The sequence below is a fragment of the Heteronotia binoei genome, unplaced genomic scaffold, assembly GCF_032191835.1.
Source record: "Heteronotia binoei isolate CCM8104 ecotype False Entrance Well unplaced genomic scaffold, APGP_CSIRO_Hbin_v1 ptg000314l, whole genome shotgun sequence".
NCBI lineage: Eukaryota > Metazoa > Chordata > Lepidosauria > Squamata > Gekkonidae > Heteronotia > Heteronotia binoei.
Window position 1 is genome coordinate 498,276 of NW_026800014.1, and position 20,381 is coordinate 518,656.

Here is a 20,381-nt window from a genome sequence, read left to right on the forward strand (position 1 = left end):
AGCCTGCAGGATGGAGATGTTCCATCAGGTATATGGTTGAGGATAGCAACGGTTAAATGAACACTACCCCAATTTTGTAATACTGTCCATCAAACATTCCTTACAGATAGTATTAGCTGTAATTGCAATACATTGGTTTGATTGCGCGCTATCATAGGTTAATTGTTATTGTTACTGTTATTATTGTAAAGTTATTTTTAACTATTTCATCAAATTGTAACCTGCACTCAGCCTTGCACCACAGGGAAGGTTGGGATAGAAATCAAAAGTAATAAATAAACAGTAGGTACAGAATGGTGCCAGGAAAGGGAGATGCTACGGGGGGCTGCTGAGGGAGGGAAACAGAGAGTGAGTATATAAATGGGCAATTTTTGGAGTGGAGGATGGTAAGCAGTGGGGTGGTGCAGGGCTCAGTACTGGACTCAGTCCGATGCTTTTTAGCTTGTTCATTAATGATTTGGAGTTGGGAGTAAGCAGTGAAGTGGCTAAGTTTGCAGATGACACTAAATTGTTCAGGGTGGTGAGAACCAGAGAGGATTGTGAGACACTCCAAAGGAATCTGTCGAGGCTGGGTGAATGGGTGTCAACGTGGCAAATGAGGTTCAATGTGGCCAAGTGCAAAGCAATGCACATTGGGGCCAAAAATCCTAACTATAAATAGAAGTTGATGGGGTGTGAATTGGAGGAGACTGACCAAGAGATAGGTCTTGGGGTCGTGGTAGATAACTCACTAAAAATGTTGAGAGAGTGTGCGACTGCAATAAAAAAGGCCAACGCTATGCTGGGAATTATTAGGAAGGGAATTGAAAACAAATCAGCCAGTATCATAATACCCTGTATAAATTGATGGTGTGGCCTCATTTGAAGTACTGTGTACAATTCTGGTCACGGCACCTCAAAAAAGATATTATAGCATTGGAAAAAGTGCAGAAAAGGGCAACTAGAATGATTATAGGGATGGAACACTTTCCCTATGAAGAAAAGTTAAAATGCTTGGGGCTCTTTAGCTTGGAGAAACATCGACTGCGGGTTGACATGATAGAGGTTTACAAGATTATGCATGGGACAGAGAAGGTAGAGAAAAAAGTACGTTCTCCCTTTCTCACAATACGGGAACTTGTAGGCACTCAATGAAATTGCTAAGCAGTTGGGTTAGAACTGATAAAAGGAAATACTTCTTCACCCAAAGGGTAATTAACACATGGAATTCACTGCCACAGGAAATGGTGGCAGCTACAAGCATAGGCGGCTTCAAGAGGGGGCTGGATAAACATATGGAGCAGAGGTCCATCTCTGGCTATAACCACAAGGTATAGATGGAACTCTCTGTCTGGGGCAGTGACGCTCTGTGTTCTTGGTTCTTGGGGGGCAGCAACAGTGGGAGGGCTTCTAGTGTCCTGGCCCCACTGATGGGCCTCCTGATGGCACCTGGGGTTTTTTTGGCCACTGTGTGACACAGAGTGTTGGACTGGATGGGCCTGATCCAACATGGCTTCTCTTATGTTCTTATGAGGGAGGAAATAACATGTAGAGAGCAAGATGCTCCTTGTAAGTCCTAGGGTGTCCCCCACTTGAAATATTTGTTTCTCTCTCACACCCCTGTCATCAATTATTAATATCTGTTTAGAATACTCTAATAAAAAACCTCAGATCTAATTTTGTATCAGGTAGCAGGAAATTATAAATAGTAGCTTCCTGACAGCAAAATGTATGCTGATTTAAATATTGTTTTATTTGATATTATGATGTATTTTTCCAGATACCCAAACTATGAATTTATTAGTGACAACTCCATATCATGGTCAGCAGGTCTCCATAATCGGTACACTGAAAATTCTCTGCGTGGTGTTATTCTGGATATACACTTTTTGTCTCAGGCAGACTTCCTGGTTTGTACATTTTCATCACAGGTAAGTGATTATGTATTATGGTATAATATTATATGTCTCTATACCGGTAGTACAAATAATAAAGGGCTGTCTTTATACAACACTCTGAACTTTGAGGGAGGTATTTGTTAATTTCCTGCATTGTGCAGGGGTTGGACTAGATGACCCTGGAGGTCCAACTCTATAATTCCAGTATTCTATCTGACATGTATATTATATGTTATATATATAGATTTTATATATTAAAGAGCAAGGGTGAAAGAATAGAACCTTGTGGCAGCCAAAAGATAAATTTCACCCAGTTGATTATGCACTTCTGGTGGAGATTTTTTTGTGTTGAATTAGACAGACAAGCTTGAAAGGCTATGCCCTTAATATGAATTCCATATTCAAGCTGGTGGATAGGTGTGGCATGGTCACTTGTACCAAAGGCTGCTGAAAAGTCCTATAGTATCAACAAGAACATTGCCCCCTGTCCTGTTTTAAACAAAGCAACTAAATGCAATGTCCAGCAATGCAACTAAAACCTTTTTGGTACCAAACCCAGGCCTGAAACCAGATTGAAATGGGTGAAGGGTAGATGTGTCATTCAGGAAACCCTGGAGCTGCTCTGTTATCACACAGTCTGTCACCTTCCCGAGAAAAGGTAAATTGGAGACTGGCCTGTAATTGCCTACCTCATCCCTAGCCAATGAAGGCCTTTTGAGCAGAGATCTCAGAACTGCCTCCTTCAAAAGCCTTGGGAAAGCCGCCTAAAAAATCGGGGAGGAGCATAAAGTTAAGAAGAAAGAGAAGGGGGTAAATTTGGAACTTTTGGAAATTAAGCTAAGCAGGAAAGTGCAGAAAAATAACTGCTGTTTGAAATACCTGTGGCTTTGAACCCCCCCCCCCCCCGACATAGCAGAGTTGCTGATCTTCAAGACGACACCGGAAGTGACGTTTTACAACTATCGTGGGATTACCAGCCATTGAGAACGAGACTTCATGGCCAGAAAGTCAAGAAGTGATTATCGAAAGAAGGGAAGTCTTCAAGTCTCCAGGCCACCTCTACAACCAAAAACCATAGAGAAACAGCGGCGGCCATTAAAGAAGGGTCAAAGGTTTTAAACTTTTAAAAATAGAACGAGACTTTAAAAATTTATAAAACCGGCAGGAATCATCCCAAAAAGATGAAATATTTTGGACTATATGTTTCAAATTAAAATTTAAGGGCTATTGAAAAAAGGAAAATTTTTTTTAAAAGGGGCTTGGAAATGTTGCGGCCGCCATTTTGGAAAAATTAAGAACTTTAAAAATTAATATCTTGAGCTAGGAAGCTCAGAGGACAGCGATTTTAGGCTTGTTGGAAAGGGCATGCTCTAATCTATTGAACTCTGTCATTGGATTGCTGATTGGTGAAGTCAACTCAAGAACCCATTTTATGCAATGGGAGGACAGTGATGTCTGACCAGAAGTTGGGACCAAGGCTTACACGTCTGAGACAGCCTCTGTGGGGGAAGGAAAAATGGCTGAACAAGTGCAAAAGCAACTGGATGCTATGGAGGCAAGACTGGCAAAGGTGAGGAAAGATCTAATAACTGGAGGTGAGAAGAAACTAAAGAAATAAACTCCAGTGCTGAGGAAGTCAAGAAAAAGATTAAAAAAGAGATTGATGATCTCAGAAAAGAGTCACAAGCAACAGCACAGAAGACACAGGAGATAGAAGCTAAAGTTAAGGACCAAGATGCTACTATTAAGAAGATGCAGAAGAAAGCAATATTACAGGACTGTAAGCTAATGGAAAACATGATTTGCTTAAGAGGTGTGCCTGAAAAAAAGACCAAGAGGACTTAAAGAAGTACATTTCAACAATCATTGCTGAGTTTATGAGAGATGACCCTGAGGTGATGGGACATTTGTGTGACTATGTTTATAGGGTCAACTCAGAATTTGCTAGAAAGCGCAAGTTACCAAGGGATGTGGTAGTAAAATTTACTACAAGAGATATGGTGGGAAGGATTTTAAGTCAACAATTTGAAAATCCAATGGTAGTGGAGGAAAGCAGAGAAAGAATAATGAAGGAGCTGCCAAGGAAGGTCATAAGTGACAGAAGACAGTTTAAGAAACTGACAGACAAGCTAAGAGAGAAGGGAATAAGATACTGATGGATCTTACCTGAAGGTCTTACCTTTGAGTATAAAAGACTGAGAATTACAATAATAGATACTCAAGGCATGGAGAGGTTTTTTGCGGACAGTAAAGAATTTGGAGATACAGAATAACTGAAGAATCACTATGGATTACAAATTAATTTCTTGGAATGTAAATGGACTTAATTCACCGCAAAAAAGAAAAGCAACGTTTCATTGGATTAAAAAACAAAAATGTAATATAGTTTGTCTACAAGAAATACATATCAAACAAATGGATTACAAATTTTTATGGAATACATCTTTGGGTGAAGAATTTTTCTCATTAGCTAAAGAAAAAAAAGGGAATGATTTTTTATATTAAAAAAGAACTGGAGCCAAAGTTGATTTTTAAAGACAGTGAAGGTAAATATGTTGCAGTGGAGGTGCTGATGAATGAGAAAAAAACATTGTTACTGTGACTCTATGTCCCAAATGGGGCAAAGGATGCTTTTTTCAAAGATGTTACGCAACAACTAGATCAAGTGACATATGATCAGATAATGATAATGGGAGATTTTAATGGAACTATTAACAATTCTTTAGACAGATCCGGGGGAAAAAATAAAGATGGCAAACTGTCAGAGTCATTTTTTGAACTAATTAAACAAGAAAGCTTGGAAGATGTATGGAGAAAGTTCAATCCTAATATGCATGATTATACTTTCTTTTCAGCAAGACATAACTCCTTCTCAAGAATTGACATGTTATGGCTTACTAAAGACTTGGGACATTAAAAAAAAATAGAGATTCTTCCAAAAATAGGTGCAGACCATAATCCATTAATGTAGTTGGCAAAAGATAGGAAAAAGGTGAGGAGATGGAGGATAAATGAAGATTTACTGCAAAAAGTGGAAGAAGTGGCATCTCTTGAAAAAGAAACTAAAGCTTTCTTCCAAATAAATGAAGATCAGGACATTCAATTTCAAACCATGTGGGACGCATATAAAGCTGTGATGAAAGGAATATAATAATAATAATGATACTTTTTATTTATATCTCGCCCTCCCCGCCAAGGCAGGCTCAGGGCGGCTCACAACATAAATACAATGTACAGTAAAACCATAATACACGATAATTACAATTATATAAAACCATCATTAAATCAACTTGGATTAAAATTAACATTATGGTGCTATAACTCTGATCAATAAAATTCAGTGGCTAAAACATTTCCAGCGAATCTATCTTGGCATTAAGTGAAGGCTATTTTAAAGAGGTAGGTCTTGCAGGCCCATCGGAATTGGTCTAAACACCGCAGGGCCTGCACCTCCTCCGGGAGTTGGTTCCACAGTAGTGGGGCTGCAATAGAGAAGGCCCGATCCCGAGTAGTCTTCAATCTGGCTTCCCTTGGCCCAGGGATATTCAGCTGGTTCTTTCCAGCTGACCTCAGCACTCTTTGGGGTTCGTATGGGGAGAGACGGTCCCTCAAGTAGGCAGGCCCTCGGCCATATAATTACATATTAATTACATTGAACAATAAAAATAAAAGAGACAAAGAAAAACAAATGGTGGACTTACAAAAAAGAAATAGGTAAAAAAGAAAAGGAACTGAAAAAAAGACCGGGGAAAAAGAAAATTTTGCGGGAAATTACAATATTACAGGGTCAATTGAGTCATTTATTGAATAAGGAGGTGGAATGGAACTTAAAAAGACTGCAGCAGAAATCCTTTGAGGGTGCTAATAAACCTGGAAAATATTTGGCATGGCAAATTAAGAAAAAAAGAGAGAATAAATTTATAAACAATTTTATCAGAAGGTAAAGAAATTGTGGATCAAACTGGAATTAAAAGGGAATTTTACAAATATTATGCTAAACTATTTAAAGGTTAACAAGTAGACAGAAAGTAGAAGCGTATTTGCAGAGAATAAAAGTAAAGCCCTTAACAGAAAGCATGGAAAAAACTTTAAATGAACCAATTGAAAAAGTTGAAAGTGAAGCAACAATAAGTTCAATGAAATTAGGAAAAACACTGGGTCCTGATGGCTTTTCAGCAAAATTTTATAAAGTTCTGATAGATACATTAGTACCCAAACTTCAAAAATTGATGAATAGTATCAGACACGTTGGGAAAGTGCCAAATACATGGAGGGAAGCAGTTATTTCATTGATCCCAAAAGAAAATAGAGATGCCACAAATGTTAAGAATTATAGAACGATTTCGCTACTTAACAATGACTATAAAATTTATTCTAGGATACTAGCAGAACGACTGAAACAGCATTTGAATATTTTTATACAAGAGGAGCAAGCAGTTTTCCTCCCCAGAAGGCAATAAGAAACACTATCAGAACAGTAATAGATATTGTAGAATACTATGAAAAGTATCCTGAAAAAGAGGTTGCATTATTTTTTGCCGATGCATAGAAAGCTTTTGATAATCTGAATTGGGACTTTATGTTTGCAGTGATGGAGAAATTGAAATTGGGAGAGGATTTTATAAGAATGGTCAAGGCAATTTATACAGAACAACAAGCTAAACTTTGTGCAAATGCAGACTTGACAGAACAAATGATAATTAGCAAAGGAACAAGACAAGGTTGCCCTCTGTCGCCGTTGTTATTTATAATGACTTTAGAGATTTTGCTGATGCAAATCAAAGAGGACAAAGAAATAGAGGAACTGAAGTTGAAAGGTTTTTCTTACAAATATAGGGCATTTGCAGACAATGTGATGTTCATTAATGAAAACCCACTACAAGTGACGCCATTGTTAAATAAAATTAAAGAGTATGGAGAGAGCGGGCTTTCATATTAATAAAGAAAAATCAAAAATTTTAAGTAAGAATCTGTCATTGAGCAAGCAGAAAGAATTACAAAGCTTAACTGAATGTGAAGTTACCTCAAAAGTAAAATATTTAGGTTTAGAGACCACGATGAGAAATATTGATTTGTATAAAAATAACTACAAAAAGCTTTGGCGTAAAATTGAATTAGATATGTTAAAATAGAACAAACTGAATATGTCTATGCTGGGTAGGATCTCTGCAATCAAAATGAATGTTCTACCAAGAATGATGTTTCTTTTCCAAAAAATTCCAATAGTGAAAGACAATAAACAATTTAATTTTTGGCAAAGAACCTTCATGTTTTTTGCACTTCCAACACCTATCTGATACTTGGTTATTCATTTTTGCTAATTTCTTAGGTGTCATATACCACCTATACAGCATTTTCAAACAATTCTCTTTTATATTGTAACACGTCAATATTTTCATAGAGTTCTTCCATAGGTGTTTTCATGTCTCCATTTGTATTTCTTTATTCATATTTATTGCCCATTTTATCATTTGAGGTCTCTGGTGCTCTCTTGATATTATAACCCAAGATTTTTGAAATCCCTAGTTGAATCATTTGCCAAAATTGCTTCACTTTTTCGCAAGTCCACCACATATGGTTTACACAGTAAAAAAGATATCACTAGGATGGATCAGCTGGTGCCTAAATTTATCCTGTGCAGCTGAGAAGCTGTGCAGGCAGTAATGGACAAGAGAAGACACCAGCAGTGCAATGAGGGAGAGAAATGGAAGGGCAAAATAGAAATTGCTTGATAGCTTCATTGTAAAGGCCAGCACAAAGTGCTGTGAATGTACTATGAGCCCTACACATGTATGCTAGACTACAGCCAAAGATAACCTGCCAATACATGGAATTTAGATCCTCTCTGTTATTTTGCTTTCATTGCTCCCTTTGGGTTGTCATGTTAGAATGGTGTAGTGATAGAACTTATTTGTGGTCACTGCATTTCAATGATGGGATCTTGTGCTTGCATTCTCCTAGAGCTCAGAAAGTCTTGTGAACCTGTTTCGCCTATTAGGCTTAAAGTGCTAACCCTAGCAACCCAATATCTCCTTGGCTTCCTAGCCTTCTCTTTCCACCCCTCCAAATTTCACATTTCTGCCTGCTATTTCTGTCATTCATTCCTTCAGATCAATTTGTGGAGCCTTGCTGCAGTTCCACTTTCTCCTTGGTTCTTCCATTTATTCAAGACTTTGCTTTACTTTGCTGTTCCTCATTTAGCCATCAGGAATCACTTGATCCTATGTCCCAGAGCATTTTTCCAGTCCGATGCCCCATGTATTACCAGATTACAGTCCAACTTCTCTGAGGAATGAAAATTTTCAAACTGCTTACTTCTCTGTTGTGGGCAATTACTGAGCCATTCAGACATTTCACAGCTACTAGTATGAAATATAGTATAAATTTAAAATTTCCTGAATAGCATTAAGGTGTTCTCTTATCTTTTGCAGTACATGGCAAAATATGGATTAACTACTTACATTAATCGATTTTCAAATTACCTTTTTTGTGGAGAATTTGTCTCAATTGTTAAGTGTGGTGGAGAGATTATAGGATTACAAAAGATTACAAGTGTTTTCAGCAGTGCTATTTCTTCAGACTTGTACTGGAGAAATATGGCTTTTAGAATCATGAAAAAATGAGCAATATGAAATAAAAACTTTTAAAGTCTCAAACATTTTACCAAGTCACTTCTTAAGGGTTTTCAGGGCAAAAATGTATGAATTGTTTGCTTTCATTCAGAACATTTCATGGTTAGTCTTTTAGTCAGGAGTCCAGGCAGCTTTCATGCGCATGTAAATCTTTGGGAAGTTAAAGCTGCAGTACTGGAGTCCTAAGCTCTGCTCACAACCTGAGTTTGATCCCCAGTGGAAGCTGGGTTTTCAGGTAGTCGGCTCGAGGTTGACTCAGCCTTCCATCCTTCCGAGTTCGGTAAAATGAGTACCCAGCTTGCTGGGGGGGAAAGTGTAGATGACTGGGGAAGGCAATGGCAAAACACCCCGTAAAAAGTCTGCCGTGAGAACGAGTTGGAAATGACTGGTGCTTGCACAGGGGACCTTTCCTTTTTCCTTCCCCCTAGATATCTAAGCTTGGGGGGGAGGGGGGGCTCCCTCTTGGGTATCCTGCCCCCCCAGGGAAAGTGTATGCGCAATACATAGCCTCTCCTTTCCCGGTGTAGTGAATGCCACGTGGTCACTGTCCGGCTATGCCTGGCAGATGGTCACTGCAATGGCCTCTCCTGCATTACTGCATCCGTGGCAACACCTTCCCGCTGGTCCCCCCCGTTTCTCACCGAGTTTGCCACGTCATGGTGCGACCGAATGTCCGGCGGTATAACCGGATGGGCAGGCTGGGCTCTCCAACCTCGCCAGTCAAGAGAAGGAAAACTCTAACGTCAAACCCGGGCAGATAGAGCTGGTTAATGTAACACCTACCACCTGGAGGACTCGCTGCCGGCGTCCCGGCTTATTGGGCCATGGCAGATGACCCCAAGGTGAAAGGGTGGAGCCAGTACTGCGCACACTGTGCTTCACCTAAAAATTCCTCTGCGCAGGCCTGAAGGGCATATCCACATCCACAACCACAACACACCAAGTCCTGCAGCGATGGGCAAGGGGCAAAACGGCAGGTGGAAGATGCCACTGGAAGCCGCAGTCCCGATCCTGCATGTAGGCGGTTCAGGGTATTGGTCACCTGATGCTGACCCGGAAACGAAAGCATTTTTCGGCAGCACCCTGAACGACCAAGCAGCCTTATCTAGGGACAGCACTGCTTGCTCCACACAGAGAGGGGCCTAGAAAAGGTGGCTTAAACAAAGCTCGTCTCCCCCACCCCAGTTGGCTAGCCGCGGTCAACGGGCATCCTTACTTACGGTCAAAAAATAACAACAAAGAAAAGGCATGCACCTGCCTCACAAAGTGTGCAAACACTAAAGCTTGCGTGTTGGAACATCAGAACCATGCTTGACACAGTAGACAGTGGTCGCCCTGAACGACGCTCTGCTCTAGTTGCCCATGAACTTCTCAGGTTGAATATTGACATAGCAGCTCTCAGTGAGGTCCGTTTCCCTGAGGAAGGTAGTCTTCAAGAACATGGTGCTGGCTATACCCTCTACTGGTCGGGTAAGTCAAAGGCTGAGAGCCGCCTTTCTGGCGTTGGCTTCATGGTCAGGAACTCCATTGCCTCCAAACTCGAAAACCTGCCAACAGGTCACTCAGATCGCATCATGTCCATGCGCCTCCCACTTCAAAACAAGCAGCATGCAACACTCTTCAGTGTGTATGCCCCAACCCTTCAAGCAGATCCTGCAGAAAAGAACAAGTTCTATGCTGATCTACGCAACCTCGTACGGAAGACCCCTACAGAGGACAAGGTGATCATCCTTGGCGACTTCAATGCCAGAGTAGGTAAAGACTCAGAAGCCTGGAAAGGAGTACTTGACAAACACGGCATTGGCAACTGCAATGATAACGGGCGCCTCCTGCTAGAATTCTGCACGGAGCACCAGCTCACCATCACCAACACTATCTTTCAGCAGAAGAACAGCCTGAAGACAACCTGGATGCACCCACGGTCCAAGCACTGGCACCTGATCGACTACATTCTGGTATGCCAGAGAGACCTTCGAGATGTCTTACACACCCGAGTAATGCCCAATGCAGAATGTCATACAGATCATCGTCTTGTACGCTGCAATCTCCGTCTTCACTTTAAACCCACACCCAGGAGAGGAGGCATCCCTCGGAGGAAGCTTCAGGTTGGCAGCCTTCAGTCAGCCGAAGTTAAAGCTGCCTTCCAGGCAAAACTCCAGTCAAGAATTGAGGACCCCAGTTGCCCCACAGACCCTTCTCCAGAAGCACTCTGGGAACACCTAAAAACTACCATCCTGTTGATCTCTGAAGAAGTCCTCGGGTTCTCCACAAGGAAGAACAAGGACTGGTTTGACGAGAACAATCAAGAGATCCAAGAATTACTAGCAAAAAAGAGATCTGCCTACCAAGCACATCTTGCTCAGCCCTCCTGTCCCGGGAAAAAAGCAATCTTTCGCACTGCATGTAGCAACCGCCAGCGCAAGCTTCGAGACATTCAGAACGAATGGTGGACCAAGCTTGCAGAGAGAACCCAGCTGGTAGCAGACACTGGTGATTTAAGAGGGTTCTACGAAGCCCTGAAGGCAGTATATGGCCCATCATATCAGGCTCAGAGTCCCTTGCGTAGTGCAGATGGCCAAGTGCTCCTCACAGACAAGGCATCCATACTGAACCGGTGGTCGGAGTATTTTCAGGTTCTCTTCAGTGCCAACCGCGTAGTTCAAGATTCAGCAATCCACCTCACCCCACTTCAACCAGTGAAAACAGAGTTGGATGAGATCCCCACCCTAGAAGAGACTGTTAAAGCACTCAAGCAACTGAAAAGTGGCAAGGCAGCGGGAGTTGATGGAATCCCACCAGAGATCTGGAAGCATGGGGGCACAGTACTACATAGCACACTTCACAAAGTACTTGTCACCTGCTGGGAACAAGGCAAACTACCACAGCACTTTCGCGATGCAATCATCATCACTCTACACAAGAACAAAGGGGAAAAGTCAGACTGCTCCAACTACCGGGGGATAACCCTGCTCTCCATCACAGGCAAAATCCTTTCCAGAATACTCCTGAACAGGCTGGTGCCCACCATTGCAGAAGAACTCCTCCCAGAGAGCCAGTGCGGCTTCAGAGCTAACAGGAGCACCACCGACATGGTATTTGTTCTCAGGCAGCTCCAAGAGAAATGCAGGGAACAGAACAAGGGTCTATATGTGACTTTTGTCGACCTTACCAAAGCTTTCGATACCGTTAGCAGGAAAGGCCTGTGGCAAATCTTGGAACATTTAGGATGTCCCCCAAGGTTTTTCAGCATGATCATCGAGCTACATGAAGACCAGCGAGGCCAAGTCAGACACTGCAACGACCTCTCGGAGCCCTTCCCAATAGGCACAGGTGTAAAGCAAGGCTGCGTTCTCGCGCCAACTCTCTTTACGATCTTCTTTAGCATGATGCTTCAAAGAGCCGCAGTAGATCTAGATGATGACGATGGTGTCTACATCCGCTATCGCACCGATGGCAGCCTGTTCAACCTGAGGCGACTAAAGGCTCACTCCAAGACAATGGAAAAACTTATCCGAGAGCTACTGTTTGCTGATGATGCTGCACTCGTCTCCCATTCGGTATCAGTTCTGCAGCATATGACGTCTTGCTTTGCAGAGGCTGCCAAGCTATTCGGCCTAGAAGTTAGTCTGAAGAAGACAGAAGTTCTCCACCAGCCTGCACCCCAGGAAGATTATCACCCTCCCTGCATCACTGTGGGTGAATCAGTTCTGAAGACAGTCCAGCAGTTCAGCTACCTGGGGTGCATCATCTCCTCAGATGCCAAGATCGACAAGGAGATTGACAACAGGCTGGCAAAGGCAAACCGTGCATTTGGCCGACTGCACAAAAGAGTGTGGAGCAACAATCATCTGAATAAAGGCACAAAGATCAATGTTTACAAAACGGTTGTGATGACAACCCTCATCTACGGCTCTGAATCGTGGGTTTTATACCGTCATCACCTGCGACTCCTTGAGCGCTTTCATCAGCGCTGCCTTCGCACCATCCTCAACATCCACTGGAGTGACTTTGTGACCAACACTGAAGTCCTCAAGAGGGCGGAGGTTACAAGCATCGAGGCACTGCTGTTGAAGACGCAGCTGCGCTGGCAGGGCATATTTCTAGGATGGAAAACCACCGCCTTCCCAAGATTGCTCTGTATGGCGAACTTTCCACCGGCCATTGAAATAGAGGGGCACCAAAGAAGAGGTACAAGGACTCCTTGAAGAAATCCCTTGGCACCTGTCGCATCAACCATCACCAGTGGTCTGACCTAGCCTCAGATCGCAAAGCATGGAGGCATACCATCCACCAGGCTGTCTCTTCCTTTGAGAACGCATGCATAGCTGGTCTTGAGGACAAAAGAAGATTGAGGAAGAATCGCACTGCTACAGCACCAACCACAAATCAGACTTTTCCCTGCAGCCACTGTGGCCGGATCTGCCTGTCCCGCATTGGTCTTGTCAGCCACCAGCGAGCCTGCAGCAGACGTGGACTACTGCGCCCTTCTTAAATCTTAGTTCTCAAAGTCAAGCCGAGAGAGAGAGATCTAAAAATCATATTGGGCTACCAACCTGGAATTACAACTAATCTCCAGACCACATTGATCATTTCCTCTGGAAAAAAATGGCTTCTTTGGAGAATGGAACTATGGCATTATATCCCGCCAAGGCACACCCTCCCTAGGCTCCTCCTCCAAATCTCCAGAAAATTCCCAACCTGGAGTTGACAACCCTATACCATTACTATACAATAGAGTTTTTATTTCATAAGGCATTCTTAAATTTTTAAAAATTGTACATTATATTGTAAACTGCTTTGAACATTGGTATAGGCCAAAAGGTCGGCTATAAATTAAATACATTAATTAAATTTGTAAATCATGCTTTTTCAAGGAAGATAAAAATCCTATATTCAGTAAGTTTGACTACGTGCCAGTAATTGGTGCATCAAGTGGTTTTCCATACATTGCTTTGTACTATGTGAAGCAGGGTTGACCCTGGTTGGTATTTAGATGTGTGACCATGAAGTCCAAGGTCACAAAACAGAGACAGGCAATGGCAAACCACCTGCATTAGTCTCTTGCCTCGAAAACCTTACAGGGTTGCCATAAATTGGCTGCAACTTGATGGTACTTTCCATTACCACCAAGAGACTGTAGACTAGAATTTTAGATATTTACAAAAAGGTACTTGATGCAGCATGTATTATCATTCTGTTTATCATCAAAGTAACCATCATAGTGTATGGGCACGGATCTATCCTGTGCTGCGTGAACTTCACTGGCTACCCATTGAGTACCAGTTGGTACTTACCTTTAAAGCCCTATATGGCCAGGGGCCAGCATACCTTCCGGATCGCCTCTCCCTTTTTGAGCCCCGTAAATCCTTACGATCAGTGCCCCAACAACTTTTGGTAATACCCAATCCCAGAGACGTCCATCTGGCCTTGAGAAGGGCCAGGGCCTTTTCAGCCCTGGCCCCTGCCTGGTGGAATGAGCTTCCCCTGAAGATCCGGATCCTGCGGGATCTGCTTCAATTCCGCAGGGCCTGTAAAACAGCTTTTTCACCAGGCTTTCAGCTGAGGCAGTGGATGTCACTTGTTACCAGCCTCCCTCCCTCGTTTCATCCCAGCGCTATAAGATCTGCTGGACCTGGACAATCGGTCACGTCTGTGAGGTGGAATCTTTGTAATTTTATATTTTAGATATTTTAAATTGGTCTTTTACCATTTTTACTGTTGACCATTTTTATGATGTAACCTGCCCTGAGCCTGTTCTACAGAAAGGGTGGGCTAAAAATTGAATAAAATAAAATAAAAATAAATAAAATAATTCATCATCATAACTCTATCATCACAGTAACCCTGGAAATACTAAAAGCTGGGGGCTGGCCCAGGATCACCCAGTGAGTTTCACAATAGAATGTTGCATTAGGGTTGGAGAGACCCAAATTAAAATTCCCACTCAAATTATATCATGCATTACTTTAGTGCCCATGTACTGCTTCTCTAATTGATCAGATTTACTGTCGAGTCAGATTAGGGAGTAATTGTAGGCACTTTCCAGGAAAGTATTAGATTTCATAATAAGGAAAATTACAGGCTTGAATCCAGTGATACCACAGCAGAAGACAGTGGTAGATGGGAATTCCCATGGTCAGACTGTGGAAGGATATGGCTATACCAACTCTTTCCGTGAGCTGTTGGATCTGTGTATGTTAAGTGCCATCAAGTCACTTCCAACATGGTAACCCTTTGAATTAATGCCCTCCAAAATGTCCTATATTTAACAGCCTTGCTCAGATCTTGCAGACTGAGGGCCATACCTTCCTTGATTGAGTCAATCCATCTCATGTTGGGTCTTGCTTTTTTCTTGCTGCTTTCAACTTTTCCTAGCAGTATTATCTTTCCAGTGAATCTTGCCTTCTCATAAAGTTCAAAAGCCTCAATTTACTCATTTAACTTCTAGGGAGAGTTCAGGTTTGATTTGATATGAAACCCACTTGCTAAGTTTTTTAGCAGTCCATGGAATCTGTAAAACTCTTATCCAACACCACATTTCTAATGAATCAGATTTCTTCCAGTCAGCTTTCTTCATTGTTCAACTTTCACACCCATACATACTAATGGGGCATATCATGGCATGCATTAAATTGAACTTAGTTGCCCGTGACACCAGCATCATACCAAGGATGAGGCGGAAGTGCAGTCTGCCCTGGGTGCAGGCAGTAAGCAAATAGCCAATGTCAATAAGCATTGCCTGCACCCAGGGCAGACTGCACTTCCGCCTCATCCTTGGTATGATGCTGGTGTCACTGGCAACCAAGTTCAACGGCAGCCAAGCGACTTCTCTGAAGTGAGCACAAAGTTTGCAAAGGAGGGATGGAGGCAATGCTTATTGCCTCCATCCCTCCTTTGCTAACTTTGTGCTCACTTCAGAGGAGTTGCTTGGCTGCCCTTGAGCACATGGTCTTATAGCATGACAAGCATGCTTAGACTTAGCATGACAAACATGCTTATAGCATGTCAAACATGTTTTGCCGTAGGAAAAGGAGGGGGGAGAGACTAAAGCACCCTTTTCCCATCATGCTGCACTCCCAAGCTGATTTGTGCCCCAGCATACTTTGAGGGCTTTGTTCCCTATCAAACAATTGGGCTGGAAGCCAACCAGCTGACAGAGGAACTATCCATCTTGCTAATTCCTGTCACGTACAATCTAGATTATGCTACACATGGTCTTGTAATATAAATAGGAACTCTCAACATAAAATAGATGCCAAAAAAGAAAGCCCACTGAGGAAAACCCATCACCTTTTTTAAACACAATAATTACAGTTTTAATCAAGTGGATATTTAGAAAACAGTAAAGTACATTCACAAAGTACATAAATAGAGCTGGCGGTAACAGTTCCAACAACCAGGAAGTGCTCACAGGTGCTTTACAAAATTTAAAAGTACAGACACCAAAATCATATGCATTTTGCAATACAAACAAATAGCCAATGTCAATTAATAAAAGGTTCCTAAAAAACCAAGGTGGTCCTTCAGTCCACTGGAAAAAGATTTAATAGTGGTGATTTAATGCTGTCAGAAGCTGCAGATTTCTTAGTTGTAGACTAGAACAAATACAATGCCAAGAAACCACTGACACATGTCCAGATGGCTTGCGCATTTTGTAGACTTCCTCAGTGCAGTAGGCATTTGTTGCTGGAATCCCGATTTCCTGTCAGTTTTATGGAGTGCCACCAGCTACCTCTCTGCTGTTGAAAGGATTCTCAAAAAAATACCTGGAAATACTTGGAGATGGATCCTAAGGATGGGCCCCCAAATGTTCTGGAGCACAAATCAGCTCAGGAGCACACCATGAAGGAAAAAGGATGTTCAGTCCCCCCCCCACACACACACACACACCAGTTTGGTGTAGTGGTTAAGTGTGAGGAGTCTTATCTTGGAGAACCGGGTTTGATTCCCCACTCCTCCACTTACAGCTGCTGGAATGGCCTTGGGTTAACCATAGCTATCACAGGAGTTGTCCTTGAAAGGGCAGCTGCTGTGAGAGCCCTCTCAGCCCCACTCACCTCACAGGGTGTCTGTTGTGGGGGGAGAAGATATAGGAGATTGTAAGCTGCTCTGAGTCTCTGATTCAGAGAGAAGGGTGGGGTACAAATCTGCAGTCTTCTTCTTTTTGTGCTAGAAGACCACATGCACAAGGGCAGCCAAAACTCCAAATCTTCCAAAGCCTCAGTTTTTTTCTAGGTGAGCTGATTTCTGTCACCTATAGATCAATTTTAATAATGGAAAATCTCTAACCACATCGAGGTTGGCAATCCTAGTCTTGCCCTTGTGACTACATATTCCTATTTTTAAACTGTATTACTTCCAGGGCTTTTTTTGAGCAGGAACATACAGGAATGCAGTTCCAGCTAGCTTGACCACGACTCTGGCTCAAAAAAAGGTCTTTGGCAGAGGGAAGGCACTAGGCAGCCATGTGCCCCTAGACTCCACGCTCCATCCTCTCTGCCATCTCCAGCCTTCAATGGGCTTGCGAAGAGAGTGAGAGATGTGGAGCTGCCCATGAGCACCCCCTCCCAGGAGAAGCTGGGTCTGCTACAGCCTCCTCCAGCACACATGGCTCTCTCCAGCCATGTGGTGGGGGGGCCCGAAACAAGGTCTCTCATTGAGCTGTGTGAGAACACACATCCATGAAATGCAGTTGATGGCACTGTACTGTTCTGTGCCAATATGAAAAAAGTAACCTACTGAAGGGTGATGTCACTTTGGGTAATGTCAGGGGGTGTGGCCTAATATGCTAATGAGTTCCTGCTTGGCTTTTTCTACAAAAAGCCCTGATTGCTTTTATTTTATGATTATTGTTGTAAATAGTTTTGTTGTATAGAGGAGGGTGTTTAAAAATGATCCACTCTGGGTGTCAAATATGCCAGGTATGCCACTGAGCAACATATATTTATGTATGTAACACGACATTGTTTTTCCCCCAGCCCTTTTTCTGGGATGGTGGACATGGTTCCTTCCACATACTAGCACTATGAAGTAGGTTAGGGAGAGGGAGATACTGACTGGTACAAGTGTTTGACTGGTACAAGGCTACCAGTAGGCTGTGCAACTGAGTGGGCATTGGTAAGAGTTTCCTTGTTTAACCACTATTTCACACTGGCTCTCTAAACCAGTAAACTGTAGATGAGCATGTCTATGTTCTTTTGGTTTTCCTACCTATATCAGTGGGTCTTGTGCAAACAAATTCTCAGTGGTTTGAATACTAGCTATTCTCATCCCAGAAATCAGAGAATGGATTTCAGCAGCAGAATAAGCAGTAGAGAGTCAGTTCGGTGTAGTGGTTAAGTGTGTGGACTGTTATCTGGGAGAACCAGGTTTGATTCCCCACTCCCCAAGTGCACAAGTTCTCTCAGAAAGTGTTTTAATTTGTTATTGAGAAGCTCTGTGTTCATGTTTTGAGACTTTGCAGAAAATCTATTTTGGCTACTTCTAAAAATAATGTGGTCTTGAAAGGACATTATCCTTTTCCAAAATATTTCCCCTATTATCTACATGTTTAAACCTGGGGATTTAAATACAGTTTGTTTGTTTAGAAATTAGGTGAAGATCAAATGAAAATTCCTGAAGTAATTAGTATGCTTTTGCTTGTAAACAAAATGAGCAAAATTGTTTTAAGCAGGGGTAGGCCACACACTCCTGATGTAGCCAGTCCTCCAAGAGCTTACAAAAAAGAGCCTTGTAACCACCAGTATTCCCTCTAAGCTGAGTTAGTGTGAGCTAGCTCACAAATTTTTCACCTCCAGCTCACATATTTTTGTCCTAGCTCAAGAAGGATGACCCCAGAGCACACTAATCTATGCAGTAGCTCAAAACTTTAATGCCAGTAGCTCACGAAGTAGAATTTTTGCTCACAAGACTCTGCAGCTTAGAGGGAACATTACTTGTAACCTCTTGAAGGATTGGCTACATCAGGGATATGTGGCCTAATATGCAAGGAGCTCCTGCTAAAATTCCATCCTGGGTTTAAGTAATAGATAAGGCTATCTGGTTTTCTTTAAAAGGGAGAAAAATGCATCCTTTTCAGAAGCAGCCAGAATGTTCTGCAAAAGATGGTATAATATGTATTGCAAGTTATTGCTCAGTTTTCTTTTAGATCAATCAACAAAGAATATGTAAATCTGAATTCCTGATAACATTGTGCTTTGGGTTTATTAAAAATTATATGTGTGATCATGCTCCATATTTTATTATCAATCCACATTTTTATTAAAGTGTTTATTTGCTACCATTCTTGACCTCCTTTCAAAGTGTAAGGGTGTTTTTTTTAATTGCCAGTGGTTTCTTCTTTGTGCATTCCCTGGTAGTTGCTTGCTATTCAGTTGTCCCAGTGCCCCAATGAAGATCCAAATAGTTTATTTAAATGTATTCAGATCTGCTGATTTGTATCATCAATCAATTATGCTAATATTTAATTAAAGGTGGGCTGCATATCAACCCTGACATCAAACTCAGCCAGCAGCTACCACCCACTTTGCTCATCCTTGCCTACATATAGAGTGCTGAGAAGTGCCCAGCCCCCTATCCTGATGCATTGTTAAGCCACTACCAGGTTTGGGAAGATGTTGCTCAGCACCAAAAGGTGCTCCTTCCCAAGCCCCATCCCACCATCCAGTAAGTGATGGCCTGTTCAAGATATGCTCTCCATCACACCTGATGGCTCAGGGTACTCACCACTTATCCCGACCTAAATGAGCAACCCACCCTATCCCCACTGAGCTAGTTATGGCCGAAACAATCAAAGACCACGTCTACTTAATCCTAGTTTCAATTATTCCTTTAATTTTTAACCATTACTACCACCAGCCCAGATGTCCTGAGGCAGTCTAAAAAAGGGCCCTTCCCAAGTGCCAGTCAGTGAGAGCCCCCCCCCCCCAATTCCTGTTTGCCCCCAACCAGCAGCTAGTCCTATGGGTGGGTGGGTCAGCAGCAAGAGCAAAGCTGAAGCATGAGGTAAGGGAAGAATGATTAATCATCCTGCCTGCCATTCCATTGGATGACTGCATCCTAGCCAGCCAGTCCAACCTCAGACTTCCTTTGAAGCTGGTCTGAGGCAAATCAATATATGATTCTAATGGCCATAAATGGCTCTTTTCATTTCCCTTTTTTCCCTTACTGCTATTATTCTTTGTTTCAGACTCAGTCTCTTTTTATTCATATTCCATTTAATTGATCTAGTAATAACTTCGAAAACCAGAAGAGTGTTAGACGTTGTTTTGAAGGTCATATGATTAGTCATTCTAAATGTCCCTCATTAGCCAATGTCTTGGGTCTAATGCCAAGGCATGACCTTACCCAGCTATAAGATGAGATGTGTTCTTAAGCCTAGAAGTTACTCAGCTGCATAGTTGCCCAGCAAGATCAGTCACAAGGAAGAGAGGCTCTCAAAGTGCTCATAAACAATTGATAGAGAGGTGTATTAGGATTAGGAGATTCAGGCTCCAAAACTAACATTGTAGACTTCTAACTTTATTTTAGCATAAGCTTTTCCAGACTAGAGTCACCTTCAGATGCTATAAATGGATCCTCACTATGTAGACTTTTATGTTGGGATACTTCCCGACCTACATGGACCCTTGATCTTGCTGGATTTTTTTTCCTTTCTGTATTTGTTGTTCAGTCGCACAGTCAAGTCTGACTCTTTGTGACCCCATGGACAAAGTCACGCCAGGCCCTTCTGTCTTCCACCATCCTCCAAAGTCTGCTCAAATTCGTGTTAGTTACATCAGTAACGCTGTCCAGCCATCTCATCTTTTGCCGTCCCCTTCTTCTTTTGCCTTCCGTCTTTCCCAGCATCAGGATCTTCTCCAGTGAGTGCTCC

At 42.4% G+C, this 20,381-nt stretch overlaps 1 protein-coding gene across 2 annotated transcripts in view; it reads left to right on the forward strand.

The window, feature by feature from the left end:
- LOC132590572 (alpha-(1,6)-fucosyltransferase) overlaps positions 1-20,381 on the forward strand; it is a 407,107-nt gene that overhangs the window by 375,002 nt on the left and 11,724 nt on the right. For both annotated transcript variants that reach the window (XM_060263510.1, XM_060263509.1), the window contains one exon: positions 1,760-1,910. In XM_060263510.1, the coding sequence (XP_060119493.1) occupies positions 1,760-1,910 (151 nt within the window). The remainder of the gene's footprint in view (positions 1-1,759; positions 1,911-20,381) is intronic.